The sequence below is a fragment of the Artemia sp. Qi Xiang Cuo genome, chromosome 9 (genome assembly GCF_049724085.1).
Source record: "Artemia sp. Qi Xiang Cuo chromosome 9, ASM4972408v1, whole genome shotgun sequence".
NCBI classification, from domain to species: Eukaryota; Metazoa; Arthropoda; class Branchiopoda; order Anostraca; family Artemiidae; genus Artemia; species Artemia sp. Qi Xiang Cuo.
In genome coordinates this window covers 71,859,238-71,875,953 of record NC_142802.1, presented here as the reverse complement: position 1 = coordinate 71,875,953, position 16,716 = coordinate 71,859,238, and the positions used below count along the sequence as shown (strand labels likewise).

Sequence of the window (16,716 nt, the reverse complement as noted above, 5' to 3'; positions counted from 1 at the left end):
TTTTGTTTTTTTCCCAGGGGTAATCGTATTGACCCAGGGGTCCTAGAATATCGTAAGAGGACTCATTGGAACGAAAATTAAAAGTTTTTGGGCCCTTTTTTAGAGACAAAAAAAATTGGAGGGCAACTAGGCCCCCCCCCACGCTCATTTTTTTCTCAAAGTCATCTAATTAAAACTTTAGATAGCAATTTTGTTCAGCATAGTCGAAAATTTAATAAATATGTCCTTTACGATGACTTAATCCCCCACAGTTCCCACAGGAAGGGCTGCAAGTTATGACCTTTGCCCATTGCTTACATATTGTATTGGTTATTGGGAAGTATACAGACATTTTCAGGAAGGATTTTTTTCTGGTGGGGGGGGAGGGGGGCTATAGGAGCGGGCTACTCGGGAGAATCTTTCCGTTGAAGATGCTTCTTTGGGGTAAGGGACATTTCTATGAAGGGGGCGCCGGATTTCCAAGCATTATTTAAAAAACGATCAGAAATTAAATTAAAAAAAACAAGTACTTTCAACTGAAAGTAAGAAGCAACATTAGAACTTAAAATGAACAGAAATTATTACGTATATGAGGGGGGTGTCCCCCAAGTCAATACCTCGCTCTTTACGCTACGGTTTTTTTTCGTGCTTTCAAAAGAGCTATCTATTCGAATTAAACGGCCTTTGTTATTCAGGGGTTTGTGAATTAAAATTTTTTTAACTTTTAACGTAAGGAGCGTGGTATTGGCTAAGGGGAAAACCCCATCATACACTTAATAACATATACGCAATAAAAAAAAACAATAAAAAAAAACAAGCGATACGGTTCAATAGTAAGCGAAACTTTTAAAAACGGAACTTTGGTGTCAATAAATGCATCAAAAGAATGGGCTTATAATGCTGATTCTAAATATATGAATTTTATTAAGTTTAGTATTACTCATCAAAGGCTACGAGCCTCAGAAAACTCACCTGATTTTTTAAAGAGGGGGAAACATCCCCTAAAAGTGAAAAAATTTTAATGAAAATCACACCGTCAGATTCAGCGTATCAAAAAACCCTATAACATAGGTTTCAAGCTCATATCTGCAAAAATCTGCAACTTTGTATTTTTTGCCAGAAGAAAAATATACGAATATATAAGTTCGTTACGTAAGTTAATTTGTAAATTACGTCAGAACCAAATTTAGAGACAGCCATTAAGCAAAAGAAAAGTAAAATTTTAATGCAAATTTTGTTTACTTATTCAATGACGGCGAGCCAAAATAAAAGCTGCATTAACTAAAAAACAATCAGAAATTAAATAAAAAAAACAAGTTTTTTAAACTGAAAGTAAGGAGCGACATTAAAACTTAAAACGAACAGAAATTATTCCGTATATGAAAGGGTACTGTCCCCTCCTCAACGCCTCGCTCTTTACGCTAAAGTTTTGACTCTGTCTCACAACTTTATTTTTTAAAACAATAAAAAACTTTAGCGTAAAGAGCGAGGCGTTGAGGAGGGGACAGCCCCTTTCATATACGGAATAATTTCTGTTCGTTTTAAGTTTTAATGTCGCTCCTTACTTTCAGTTTAAAAAACTTGTTTCTTTTATTTAATCATCAAACAAGACTGAAATGCCAAGTTGTCGTCTATTAAATTAAATAAAATATTAAAATATTAAATATTAAGCTATGAAAGAATGTTGCGTAGCTTATTAATTCGATCTGGACTCTTTCACCCTTTAAGCATAGCAAACTACACGAAAAATGTAGAAATTCCGACACAAAAAGACACCTTTTCACCTTCTCTACAGTTGGTAAAAATCTAGTAATATTGAACCATCGATGTAGTTTCTAATGGTTGCCACCTCTGCAACCTCTTTAAGCATAACAAACTATAAGAAAAATGTAGAAATTCCGACACAAAAAGATATTTTCACCTTCTCTGCACTAAATTTTCACCTTCTCTGCACTTGGTAAATGAATGGTGGTAACCATTAGTTACAGGTGGTAAATGATATTGAACCATCGATGTAGTTTCTAATGGTTGCAACCTCTGCTGCTCCTCTTACTAATGAGAATATAACTACAAAAAAAGTAAGAGATTCGAAATAAATATAAAATTATCAAGGGAAAAATTTTAATGGTCAGATATACTCCAATAAAATTAAAAGAAATTCACGTTTTGACATAGCTGTTAGCAACTATAATAATATAAATTTAAGAAAATGGCAGAGGGTATTCAAGCCCATAAATATGAACGGTATTATTGTACTAGAAATGTAAAAGATGCACTGATTTTGCTAAGCTAGACGATGATGAACGGGTACAAAATACATATTTACACATTTTCACACTGCCTTCAGGTTTTGGTCCCAAAGCTGCTGCTGTCCCCACACAACCATTAATTTCATTTATATATTTACATCTAAATCAACTTTTTAGAACTTCCATTTCGTTTGGAAAGGAATTTTATGTTCATTCTCCACTACAAGTTATATGTTGATTTCATCTATTTGTTAATTGTGTTGTCTTCATCATATTATTGTTAGATGTCGTTAGAGAGGTTTCATTCGGGTTCTTCTGCAAGTCATTTCCGTTTGTTTGACAAAGGGTTGTTGAAACACCATTAGGATTCAGAGTGACATCCAGATCTGCAAAACATAAGACTAGAATTAAACAGCTATTTCTTTTTTAGTGCTGGTTCCAAAATAACAGAATAAATCGCTTCCACTTCTTATAACCTATATGTGATCAATTTGAAACAGTGTAAAAGCCGTTTAACAATTGTGTGAATTTAATATCTAGAGCGATCATTGTTGACAATTTTCCAAAACTCGTCTTCGGCTGTCCTTCCCCTTCAACAGCTAGTTCAATTTTTTTTTTGTTTCAGACCTTAAGCATTGATATCAAATGACTAATTGAGGTGAATATATGCCAGCAGCTACAATTACAGCGATGAATAGCCCAATAGATAGTGCATGTGTGTAGATCTGACGCACACTTTATAGTTTCAATGAAATTAAATTTTTAAGTTCCTTCTCTGTTGCCTTTGTTCTTGTTAAAAAAAAATGTATAAATATTTTACAAAACTAACTAAGGAAAACTAAATGGGAAGAATTAGAGCTAATATGACTATTTCAGTTTTTTTCAGTTTTTTTGTTGAAATGCGTATTTATGATGTTTGTATTTCTTACTTGGCTTCTGGCTAATGTAATAACATATAATTCAAATCTCGCCTCACACTGGTTGGGAAATTTACTGGGGAGAACTAGAACTCGTATTGTAAGGCAGATAGTATATTTGTGTTGAACTGACGGGCTTTTTTTTTACTGTTTCTCTAAAGTTTACTGTTTCTGTAAGGCCACTCATTGTTTCCCTGTGGCGATAGGAGAACGCCGTACAGAAATGTGGGGTACCCTCATAGAGGGCACGGACCAAGGGGGACCTTGTCCCTGGGGGTGCATAACAGAAACTGGGGCACTCTCGCCCGGGGCCATAAATACAGGAAAAGGAGGAAGAAGGTTCTTAAAATGTACACTCAAAAGGGCTCACCGGCACGTCAACAGGTTCCGTGAGTTACAAATCTTCTCCCAGTAATCGGTTAAATTGCATGGTCACGCAGAACACAATCGTGGGAGGATCCTCTCTAGGAGGACAACTCCAGCAGGACATAAGATCCAGATCTATAGACAACGGCCTCTGCAAAGGGCTGCCTCGACACGTTGGGGGTAGGTGCAAGACTGGGGACCTTGCGGTCAACTTTATTCCCACTTGAGGAGTGGTGCCCCTCGAGGAAATTATAGCCTAGTAAACGACATATCATTCGCACGGGATTCGGATCAATGGATCATTCTTCTGGCTTAGTCTGTTTTGACGGGCACTCTCGGCCTGAAAATTCTCTTCCTAACTAATTTATCTACCCCGTGGTAGCATAATATTTGTAGCCAAGGATCCCCGTCCTCCACTGGTATCCGGGATCATTGCTTTTCCTGAGGCCAAAATAATTTCAATGATTTAAAGAACATGAAAATTGGAATTTGGAATGTTACGACGTTAAAAAATGTCTATCGTATGGGCATTTTGACTGACGAATTCAGACAACCTGAACAGGACTTATTAGGAGTCTTAGAAACTTTATATCCAAAGGGTAGGAAGCCTGAAATTAGGTAATATAGAATTTGTTTACTCAGGCAGGAAGGAGGGGTACATAGGCAGAGAGTAGGGCTCATGATGAATAAGGAAGCTGCTAAGTCTTGTTTAGACTAGGAAGGTATTAATAATAGAATACTAATTGCTCATTTTATGGCTAAAAAGTTCAGGGCATCAGTTATAGTAGTATATGCCACTGTAGAACCGACTGACAGTGATACTAGTGACTCAGATGAATCTTACTAACAGATACAGGAGCAAATAGACAGGGTCCCAGGTAGAAAAATGATGTCTTTACTAAAAGATTTTAACGCCCAGGTTGGTAAAAATAGGGATAGATGGAATCCTAGCCTACGTAAATTTGGTGTAGGAAAAGAAAACGGTAATGGCTTTTAAAGTTAAGAAAACAGTAACTGATAACAAAAGTAAAAAAAAGTAAAGAAAACAGTTTCGCAATTTTGTAGGTGAAACAATCTAATTATAACCAATACGATATTTGATCATAAAATGGCCCATAATTGGTATTCACGTGATGGTAAGACATTAAACCTTATTGATTATGTTATAGTAAACCGAAGACTGGCAAGATTAATACAAGATACAAGGGTATATATGAGGGCTGTTATTGATGTTAAAAGTAAAGATCACCATCTGACAGTGTCTAGGGTTATTTTAAAGCGGAAATTTCGGAAGGGTAACTACCTCCCCGGAAGTTATGATGTTGGTAGACTCCAGGATGAGAATTTGAGAGAAACTTTTCAGGAACAGTCGAATAATAAACTTGAGAGTTGAAAATATGATAATATGGAAGATGGTTGGAAAATTTTTAGAAAAAGCACTCTGTGAAGTTGCTGATGTTGTCTTAGGGAAGAAAGTTAGGACTGTAGCTAGGAATATTAGTGGAATAGCCTTATGTTTAATAGAGAGGAAAAGGGGCTTATTCAAGAATTATTTGAGTGATAGATCGTATGAAAACAAAAGGAATGTAAAGAAAGTGGAGAAAGCTTCAAAATATGGACTAAGTAGGTGTGAAGTGGAGGCCATGGATAAAATTGCCAAGGATCTGGAAAATGCAGCTAGACAGCATAATAGTAAAATATTGTACTGGCATGTTAATAAATTCAGAGGGAGTAGTCAATCCGACTTGTCCCAGTTAAAGATAGGAACGGGGACTCAATTAGCGATAAGGAAAGAGTTAAAGAGAGATGGGAAGAACATTTTAAGAATGTGCTAAACCGAGATAGAGTTGCAGGAAAAGTTATAGAGGAAAATGAAAAAGTTTGTGATACCTTGGATGTGAAGGAAGATTTGTTTCGCGAGGAAGAATTAGCGACGGTACTAAAAGAATTAGAAAATAGTAAGGCTTCAGGTGCTGATAGTGTGGTAAATGAGTTTCTTGAATATGGTGGTTATAAGTTATTGAAGATTATGAATATGATTTTTGAAAAAGAGGAAGTACCTAGCGATTTTAGGAAAACCTTAATTAAACCCCTTTATAAGAAAGGTGATAAGACTGAATGTGATAATTGTGGAGGCATCAGTCTGATCTCTGTAGGTAGCAAATTACTTAGTAATATGACACTTTTTAGACTGAAAGATACTGTAGACAATGTTTTAAGAGAAGAACAGTGTGGATTTAGAAAAGGTAGAGGATGTGTCGACCAAATTTTCACTCTTAGGTTAGTAATTGAGAAGTGCCTGAGTTGTCAAACACCTTTGGTCCTCAGTTTTATGGATTATGAGTAAGCGTTGGATTCTGTTGATAGAAGAGCTTTAGCAAAGGTCTTATCCTCGTATGGTATACAAGACAAATACATTAAAGGGATTAGTGCTATATACGAGAATAACACTGTTGCGATTAAGGTAGGAAATGCAGCTGGTTTTGTATTAAATCAGAAGTTAAGCAAGGTTGTGTTTTATCCCCTTTTAATGTATCATTTTGATGGACTTTTCGGAGTGACGACAGTAGTCAAATATGGCTCTGAAGCATGGACGCTCCAAAAAGTGGATGAATGTTTACTAGATTTTTTTCCCAGAGAAATGTCCAATGGATTGTTCTGGATACTTGGCTGACTAACCGTATTTCAAGCAGAAAATATACGAAAAATATAGTTCAATCCCTCTTTCTAGGGCTATAATGAAAGAAGGATAGAGATGGCTAGGGCATGGTGTGCGGATGAAGGATGACAGATTGCCGAAGATTGTCCTTTTCGGCCAACCGTCTAGGGCTAAACAGAAAGCAGGTCGTTCTCGTCTTGGATGGGAGGACGCCTTAAAGAAAGATTTAAAGGAAATTGGAACTTCCTTAGAGAGTGTAAAAAGGGATACTTTGGATAGATTAGGATGGAGGAGGAGCCTACGTAGCTGTGTTGGCATCAGGCGGCATGGTGCTGCGGCGACTTGTTAGTAGTAGTAGGTAGTAATAGCCCAAAACTGCTGCAATGTCATGAGACTCAATCTATTAAATATTCTACCATCTGATTAAAAGTCTTGTCCCCTGTTAAAGGGGTTGCTCCTAACTTTCAGGGATTACATATCTGGATCGGTCTTATAATATTATACGATATTCATTAATTTTAAAAACCGTTACAGGCTATGGCTAATACAAACCCTAAGAACAGAAACATTATATAAACACAAACAATACTATGTGTTTCCCACGCCCTCCCCCGGAAAATTCCCCCTGCAGACAACTACCGTCCAATGCCCCTCCAAAACTTCCTAGGACAAGGATTATTAATTATACAACTTATCCTTTTCAAAGTACAGGGATTATCGTTAGGATAATTTTTGATTTTGAGTGTGTTCGAAAAGGCTATGTAGTATTATGGTGAAACTTCGATGAATATTGAGGGATGTGCTTAACTAAATCAAAATATACTATATGCATCCTGTTTCTCAAAAAGGCGTTTCTGCAGCATCTGGAGAACGGCTGAGAGCATTAAGCTTAAACTTTCAGAGCATGTTGAGGGGATGTTGAAAAATATTGGGAGGGTAACCAGTCCTCCTACCATTCTCTTTTTAGCTGCAATCTCCTCAAAGGCGTTTGATAACAAGTTTGGGATAGCCATGTCAGAGGCATTGCCTATAGTAAAGGCCATACGTCTCCGATGTTTATTATTATTTATTTTTTCCCAGAGGCACTTCATATGGAAGGGGTCGTCGTAAAAACTTCAAAGGGGGCTCGTTCGATTGGAAATCGAGGGTTCTAGTGCCCCTTTTAAGGGTTAAAAGGAATTGGAAGGCAACGAACACCCCTTCCACTCCCACCATTTCCCCAAACACATCCAGGCAAGGGCTGTAAGTTATGCCCTGGGGGCATATAAGGTTTTATGGAAAGCGTTGTCGTAGAAACTTCAAAAAAGGCTCATTCGATTGGAAACTGAAAGGGCTAGTGCCTTTTTTAATAGTCAAAAGTGATCGGAGGGCAACTAACACCCCTTCCACACCCACCATTTCCCCAAATAAATCCAATCAAAATTTTGAGATAGCCATTTTGTTCAACGTAGTTGAAAGTTCTGGAAATTATATCTTTGAGAATGACACTTCCCCGCAAGGTCTTCAGGGAAAGGGTTATAAGTTATGCCCCGGGGAATACATGGTTCTTACGGAAGGAATGCTCGTAAAAACTTCAGAGAGGGCTCATTTGATTGGAAATTAAAAGTTCTAGTTCACTCTTTAAGCGCCAAAAGCTATTTGACGGTAACCAGCCCCCCACGCCCTTTTTTCCCAATTGCATCCGATAAAAACTTTGGGATAGCTATATTGTTAAATATAGTTCAAATATCATATAACAAACACTTCAGTGTTGACACAACCTCAGGGCCCGGGGCAGGCGTTGTAAGATATGCCCTGGGGGCATATATGATTCTTATGAAAGGGATGCTCGTTTAAATTTCAAAGAGGGCTCATTTGATCGGGACTTGTAAATTCTAGTTCACTTTTTACGAGCCAAAACAGACTGGAGGACACCTAGCCCCCCTCCAAGCCCTTTTTTCTCAAACCCATCTGATAAAAACTATGAGATTAAACGTTTTTTTTAAATAGTTCAAAGACAATAGAACGAAAAATCCGGGGTCGACACAGCCCACAGGCGTTGTAATTTATGCCCTAGGGGAATATATGGTTCTTATGGGAGGGATGCTCATAAAACTTCAGAGAGGGCTCATTTGATTGCAAATTGAAAGTTCTAGTTCCCTTTTTAAGAGTCAAGAGATTTAAGGGCAACTAGCCCCCCCATGCCCTTTTTCCCCAAACCCATACGCTACAAATTTTGAGATAGCCAGTTTCTTAAAAATTGTTCAAAAATTAGATAACAAAAAACTCCGGTATCAGTCCCAACCCCCATGGTCCAGGCGTAGGCCTTGTAAGTGTTGTCGTGGGGGGCGTGTATGGTTCTTATTAAAGGGATGCTCGTATAAACTTCAGAGAGGGCTCATTTGATTAGAAGTTGAAAGTTCTAGTTCACTTTTTAAGAGTCAAAGGATATCAGAGGGCAACTAGCCCCGGCCCCCCTCACACATCTTTTTCCCCAAGCCTATTCGACAAAATTTTTAAAATATCTATTTCATTAAAAATAGTTCAAAGGTCAGATAAGAAAAACTCCTGTGTCGACGCAACCCCCCATGGCCCGGAGGCAGGCATTGTAAGTAATGCTCTGGGGGCATATATGGTTTTTATGGAAGGGATGCTCGTATAAACTTCATAGAGGGCTCATTTGATTGGAAATTGAAACTTGTAGTTCACTTTTTAAGAGTGAAAAGTGATCGAAGGGCAACTAGCCTTCCCCACTTCTTATTAAAGGGATGCTCGTATAAACTTCAGAGATGGCTCATTTGATTAGAAATTGAAAGTTCTAGTTCACTTTTTAAGAGTCAAAGGATATCAGAGGGCATCTAGCCCCCCCCACACACCCCTTTTTCCCCAACCCTATCCGATATAATTTTTAAAGTAGCTATTTCATTAAAAATAATTCAAAGGTCAGATAAGAAAAACTCCTGTGTCGACGCAACCCCCCATGGCCCGGAGGCAGGCGAGGTAAGTAATGCTCTGGGGGCATATATCGTTTTTATGGAAGGGATGCTTGAATAAACTTCGTAGAGGGCTCATTTGATCGGAAATTGAAATTTGTAGTTCACTTTTTAAGAGTAAAAAGTGATCGAAGGGCAGCTAGCCTCCCCCCACACTCCATTTATTTTTTTCCAGACGCACTTCATATAGAAGGGGCCCTCGTATAAACTTCAAAGAGGGATCATTTCAAAGGGGGCAAACTTTTTTGATACTTTGATGAAGATTTGATTTTTTTAAAAGTTTCATTTTGAAATAAGAAATTTTTGAAAACTTGAAAGATTTTGCAATCACAAACGAACAAAAATTAATTAAACAAAATTTCCGAAAAATAAGTTTTTCAAGGAAAAGTAAAGGTCATTTTGAACTTAAGCTCAACAGACACAAATAACTTTTAAAATTCAAACTGAGAACGACCAGAAATTACTATTAAAGAATAAATGAAACCCAAAACGAACAGAAATTAACTAAACAATCAATGCAAACAAACATACAATAGATATTAATGTAAATGAATAAATAAATCTTAAAACGAATGAAACTTAACTTGAATATGTAAATCAAGCTTGAAACGAACAAAAATCACTACAAACAAGAGTTTGGGTATCGCCTCCTTCTCTCACTGTAAAAGTCTAAAACCCACTGCGTTATTGGCGCTTTACTGAAAGCTATATGCGTCTTGAACAGTCTTGGAAACAACATCATATTGAATATATGATATATAATGATATTAGCTGTTGAAAGATCCATCAGTTCAATAATTTATTTCACTCTAATTTCATTTTTATTTTCAATGCTGCAAGAACTGGAAAAGAAAATATTTGTAATATAATTCGTTTTCAGTGAAGCGCCAATGACCAGGCAGGCTTTTGGTTTTTATTTACAGTTAAGGAAGGGGGCAGTATCCAAATTCTTGTTTGTAGTGAAACTATATTTGTCTTGAGTAACTTTAGAAAGAACTAATAAATTAAACTGAATATTTGATGGATAATGATATTAATTGCTGAAACCTCATCAGTTCAAAATTTTACTATAATTTTAATTTTTATTTTCAATATTAGGTACAAAAGAAAAAATTTGTAATAAAATTTTGTTACCCCTTAGGACATCTGATCAATATTTTCAGGTACCTATTTTGTACTTTCTCTGTGGTGGCTCGATTTTCCGTGTGGAGAATTCTCCATAGGGGGAGTTATCCTGGGGGAATTTCCCACGGAAGGGAATTTTCGAGAGGACAATTTGCCTTGGGTGAAATTTTTCGGGAGAGGGGGATGGAAACCGCGTCTCCCTCGAAATACCATGAAATACAAATTAGTTTATGAATAGATTACAGAAAACGGTCACTATGTGCCATATCAGTACAAAAAAATTGAAATTTTCCAACACTTAATATAATATCCACCATTCCACCCTAATATTTCATCCTGGAAAAATTCCTCGCTCAAATAATTTAATTCCTTACAGAAACCCCTCAAAATAAACCCCGAGAAACCCCAAAGTCATCCTCCTCTTGTCCACACATTGGTAAAATAAATTAGGGGCTTTCTTCGGGTTTACCCTTATCAAACACTTTCTCTTATCGCCAAATGGTAAAACTTCCCCCTTGCCGATACTATTTACTTTAGCTCCTCCATATTAAGCCTTGCCACAAAACAAAGCTCCTTCACCCAGGCTTCATTAATCCTAGCATACAGAGAAAGAGAGACGGGGACGCAGCTGTTTTATAATACAATGTCTGGATTTCCTGGTTCTTTAAAATAATCCTTACTTGCTTGGTATCCACCCTTTTCCTTTTTAGCCCTAACCCTTAATCGCCTTTCCACAACTTATCTGCTAAACAATTTTCTAAAATGTATCTTATTTTGTTAGCCCAAGAACTTTTTCTCTTATCATTCACGCCTCATTGGTATACTGCCTTTAATACTTGCTCTGTGGATGCTCAATTTTGCATGTGGGGAGAATTTTCCACGGGGGATCTATCCGATGGGAAATTTTTAGTGGGATTTAAAGAGCAGAATTTTCAGCGGCAGGGGGATTTTCTAGTGGGAATTTTCGGTGGGGGAACTTTTCAGGGCGAAGTTTCCGCTGACGGGAATTTTCCAGGGAGGGGTTAATATTCAGTGAGGCAGAATTTTCCGAGGGGAAATTATCTGGGAAAATTCTCTTCAGAGAGAATTTCCCTGGGGGAGGGAACCTAGCACCAAGTCTGGCATGGTGAGTTTATATAAGTTGGCAAATTGAGCTTAAATACAATGAATCCAGCATTACGATTTTGCGCACATGGACAGAGTAAGGAACTTCTTCAAGGGGAGTAGTTGACCATCTATGGAGGCATGGTGATATTCACCATTTTCCTACAACACATGGCTTTTTTGTACAATTAAAGTGTTTTCTTGGTTTCAATGAGCTTCATAGGGGGAACATCTCTCTTGCTCTCATTTGATATACGATGGTTCTGTATGTGAACCAAATGTACACTTTTTGAATAGTATTTATACAACTTTGTAAATGGTAACTTATATTCCAGATGCTCAAAAAGCCTCTTGTTTTACGGTAATTATTGCTCGTTTTAAGTTTGACTTCAGTGTTAACTTCAAATCCTGTGTATTTCAAGTTGTATCTCCTCATTCATACCAGCAGGGGCAGATACAGAATTAATGTTGGGGGCACCGATGAAAATTGACTACCTTACGGTATTTTCCGTCCCTTTGCCCGTGTAATTACTGTAACGTTTGATGTTCTAGGGGGAGGGGAGCACCCCTAAAACCACTCCCTGGATCCGCCCCTGCATACTAGGTCTAATATTTGTTGTCTTAGTTTTGACTGCTTGTTTAAGTTAATCCCAACTCCTTCAAAGTTTTGACATCGTTGTTTACTTTTCTCTGAAAACTTTTAAAACGTTTTTCATTTAATCTGGCTATGAAAAGAATTACAATAACTTGGGAAAAGCTGGAAAAGAGAAGGGATAACAATGACAATACTTTATTGTTAATTAAATTAGCAATTAACGAAACGCGTAAAAGAAAACGAGAAAGAATCAAACAGTTCGTGTTCGTGATCAAACGAACTGTAAGTAAGGAGCGACCCGGCTCAATGGTAACCGAAACTCTAAAAAACGGAATTTTGATACCAATAGATACATCAAAAGAATCAGATTTTAATTTTAATTTCAAATATATAAGTTTAATCAAGTTTAATCTTACCTATCAAAAGTTACGCGCCTGAGAAAATTTGGTTGATTTTCGAAAAAAGGGGGAAAAGCCCCCTAAAAGTTATAGAACCTTAATGAAAATCACACCATCATATTCAGCGTATCAGAGAACCCTGCTGTAGAGGTTTCAAGCTCCTATCTACAAAAATGTGGAATTTTCCATTTTTTGCCAGAAGAAAGATCACGGATGCGTGTTTGTTTGTTGTTTTTATTTTTTTTCCCAGTGGTGATCATATCGACATAGTGTTCCTAGGATATCTTGGGAGGGCTGCATCGAACGGAAATTAAAAGTCTTAGTGCTCTTTTTTAAGTGACCAAAAACTTGAGGGCCAGTAGGCCCCCTCCTACGCTAATTTTTTCCCAAAGTCACCTTATCTAAATTTTGAGAGAACCATTTCGATTTGCATGGTTGAAAATATTATACCTATGTCTTCTAGGATGACTTAATCCCTCGAAGCCCCAAGGGGGAGGGCTGAAAGTTATGAACTTTACTCACTGTTAACATTTAGTATTGGTTATTGGTAATTATACATAAGTTTTCTGGGGTATTTTTTTCTGGTAGTGGGGGGGGGAGTGGGGCGGGGGTTATATGGGACGATCTTTACATGGAGGAAGTTGTCAGGCAGGTAGGGACATGGCTATGAAGGGGGCGCCGGGATTTCCCAGCATGATTTAAAAAAAAATCAGAAATTAAATATAAAAAAAACAAGTTTTTCAACTGAAAGCTAGGAGCAACAGCAAAAGTTAAAATAAACAAAAGAATATTAGCTATATGATTGGTTTCACCTTTTAGTCAATGCCTTGTTCTTTAAGCCAAACATTTTTCAGTACTTTCATAAGAGCTGTTTATTCTAATTAACGGCCTTTGTGATTAAGGGGTCATTTTTAAAGAATTGGAACAAAATTCGAACTTTAGCTTAAAGAGCAACCCCCTAATATACGTATTAAAAATATATGAATATAGAAGTTCGTTACGTAAGTTAATTCGTAAGTTACGTATATTTATTACTAATAAAAACGTTCGTAAATAAAATTCAACAAGTTTCGAGAAAACCCTTTAACCAAATAAAAGAAAAATTAATATACAAATTTCGTTTTAAGTATTCATGCACGGTGAGCTAAAATCAAAACCTGCATTAATTAAAAAATGTTCACAAATGAAATAAAAAAAACAATTTTTTTTTTAACTGAAAGTAAGGAACGACGTTAAAACTTAAAACGAACAGAAATTATTCCGTATATGAAAGGGGCTGTCCCCTTCTCAGCGCCTCGCTCTTTACGCTAAAGTTTGGCTTTCTCACAACTCAATTTTTTTTAAACAATAAAATTTTGTTTTAATTGCGAATTTTTTTAATTAACTTTAACGAAATTCACACCATCAGATTCAGCTTATCAACGAACATTATTAAAGAAGCTTCAAACTCCTATCTGCAAAAATGTGGAATTTTGCATTTTTAATTAACTTTAACGAAAATTACACCATCACATTCAGCTTATTAGAGAACCCTATTAAAGAAGTTTCACGCTCCTATCTGCAAAAGGTAGAAATTTTCACTTTTTGCTCGGAGAAAGATCACGATGCATGCCCTACAAAAATGGAGGGCAACTAGGCCCCCTCCCACGCTCGTTTTTTCTCAAAGTCACCCAATTAAAATTTTGAGATAGCCATTTTGTTCAACATAATCAAAAATCTCATAAATATATCTTTTAGGATGACTTAATCCCCCACAGTTCCCAGGGGAAGGGCTGCAAGTTATGAACTTTGCCCATCGCTTACATATTATATTGGTTATTGGGAAGTATACAGACATTTTCAGGAAGGATTTTTTTCTGGTGGGGGGGGGCTGGAGGAGGGGGTTACTCGGGAGAATCTTCCCGTGGAGGATGTTTCTTTGGGGTAAGGGACATTTCTATGAAGGGTGCGCCGGATTTCCAAGCATTATTTAAAAAACGATGAGAAATTAAATTAAAAAAAAAACAAGTTTTTTCAACTGAAAGTAAGAAGCAAAATTAGAAATTAAAACGAACAGAAATTATTACGCATATGAGGGGTTCTCCCCCAAATCAACACCTCTCTCTTTATGCTACAGTTTTTTTTAGTGCTTTCAAAAGAGCTATCTATTCTAATTAAACGGCCTTTGTGATTCAGGGGTTTGTGAATTAATTTTTTTTTTTACTTTTAACGTAAAGAGCGTGGTATTGACTAAGTGGTATTGACTAATGATGGGGAGAACCCCCTTATATCGTAATAACATATACGTAATAATAATAAAAAAACAACAAGCGATACGGCTCAATAGTAATCGAAACTTTTAAAAACGGAATTTTGATGTCAATAAATGTAATCAAAGAATGGGCTTATAATGCTGATTCTAAATATATAAATTTTATTAAGTTTAGTATTACTTATCAAAGGCTACCAGCCTCAAAAATTTAACCCGATTTTTTAAAGAGGAGGGAATCATCCCTTGCAAGTGAAAGAATTTTAATGAAAATCCCTCTGTCAGATTCAGCGTATTACACATCCAAATCACATAGGTTGCAAGCTAAAATCTGCAAAAATCTGCAACTATATCTGCAACGTATTTTTTGCCAGAAGAAAAATATACGAATATAGAAGTTCGTTACGTAAGTTAATTTGTAAAGTACGTCAGAACCAAATTTAGAGACAGCCATTTAGCAAAAGAAGGGTACAATTTTTATGCAAATTTTGTTTACTTATTCAATGACGGTGAGACAAAATAAAAGCTGCATTAACTAAAAAACGATCAGAAATTAAATTAAAAAAAAGCAATTTTTTTAAACTGAAAGTAAGGAGCAACATTAAAACTTAAAACGAACAGAAATTATTCCGTATATGAAAGGGGCTGTCCCCTCCTCAACGCCTCGCTCTTTACACTAAAGTTGGACTCTGTCTCACAACTTTATTTTTAGAACAATAAAAGACTTTAGCGTAAAGAGCGAGGCGTTGAGAAGGGGACAGCCCCTTTCATATACGGAATAATTTCTGTTCGTTTTAAGTTTTAATATCGCTCCTTACTTTCAGTTAAAAAAACTTGTTTTTTTTTATTTAATCACAAAAAGAGGCTAGATCAAATTATAAAATGTCAGAACAAATAGGAGACATGAGCCTCGCTTGTATGTTGTCACCGAACATCTCTCTGCTGCAGTGACGGCTCTGGCCTCTTTTGCGCCCGGGGTAAAATCTTGATTAGCGCCCCCTCCATGCCTGCCACAAAATTTTGTGGCCAAATTTTAACAAAGTATTCATTTATTAAAACGAGTATTTTCAATTTATTAATCAATTACTAATTAATTTTTTAATTCGCTATTTAAATTATTTAATTATTTAATATAATTGTTCAAATTAATATTATTTGATTATTTTTAATTTATATCTATTTTATTAGCTGCGCCCACTACTTTATTAGTAAAATTTTTAAAATTAAAAAAACATAATCGTTAGATTATTTGTTCGAAATTTTGCACCCCTAAGACTTCTTTGCCCGGGTAAGTGCTCTGTCCCTCTCCTAATACCACCTCTGCTCTGCTGTCGAATTTGTAGCCTTCCAAGTACCATTAATGGACTTTTATTGCTTCGTCCTCATAGATGACAGTAAATTATACTAATCTTCAGGGATACACCCCTTCCCAGTCAACTCTATTCAAGAACTCTAGCCTAGCCTCTACTATTTATGTCGGTACCCATTATTCCTTTTAGGTATCTCTTGCTCATTCCTTGACAGAGCTGATTTGGGTCTGAGCTAATATATTTTCAACCAAGGAGGTTATCTTTTGAAACCTATATTCATATACTTGCTGTCTTCCAACAGTCATTGAACTTGTACTCAAGCAAAATTGATCTCATCATTTCCTCATAACAGGCAAGATAGATATATATATTATGATGTACCTCTTACGTGGATTAAATAAAAAAAACAAGTTTTTTTAACTGAAAGTAAGGAACGACGTTAAAACTTAAAACGAACAGAAATTATTCTGTATATGAAGGGGGCTGTCCCCTCCTCAACGCCTCGCTCTTTACGCTAAAGTTTTTTTATTGTTTAAAAAAATAGAGTTGTGAGAAAGTCAAACTTTAGCGTAAAGAGCGAGGCGTTGAGGAGGGGACAGCTCCCTTCATATACAGAATAATTTCTGTTCGTTTTAAGTTTTAACGTCGTTCCTTACTTTCAGTTAAAAAACTTGTTTTTTTTATTTAATTTTTGAACGTTTTTGAATTAATGCAGGTTTTGATTTTGGCTCACCGTACATGAATAATTAAAACAAAATTTGCATATTATATTTAGTTAAATGGCTTTCTCGAAA

The 16,716-nt window shown here is 36.4% G+C and overlaps 1 protein-coding gene across 1 annotated transcript in view; it reads right to left on the bottom strand.

The window, feature by feature from the left end:
- Positions 1 to 2,090: 2,090 nt before the first annotated feature.
- Positions 2,091 to 16,716, bottom strand: part of LOC148949003 (potassium voltage-gated channel protein Shaw-like) — a 164,495-nt gene continuing 149,869 nt past the window's right edge. Inside the window, exon 6 of the mRNA XM_089095083.1 lies at positions 2,091 to 2,614. Within this exon, the coding sequence (XP_088951209.1) occupies positions 2,469 to 2,614 (146 nt within the window). The 3' untranslated portion in view covers positions 2,091 to 2,468. The remainder of the gene's footprint in view (positions 2,615 to 16,716) is intronic.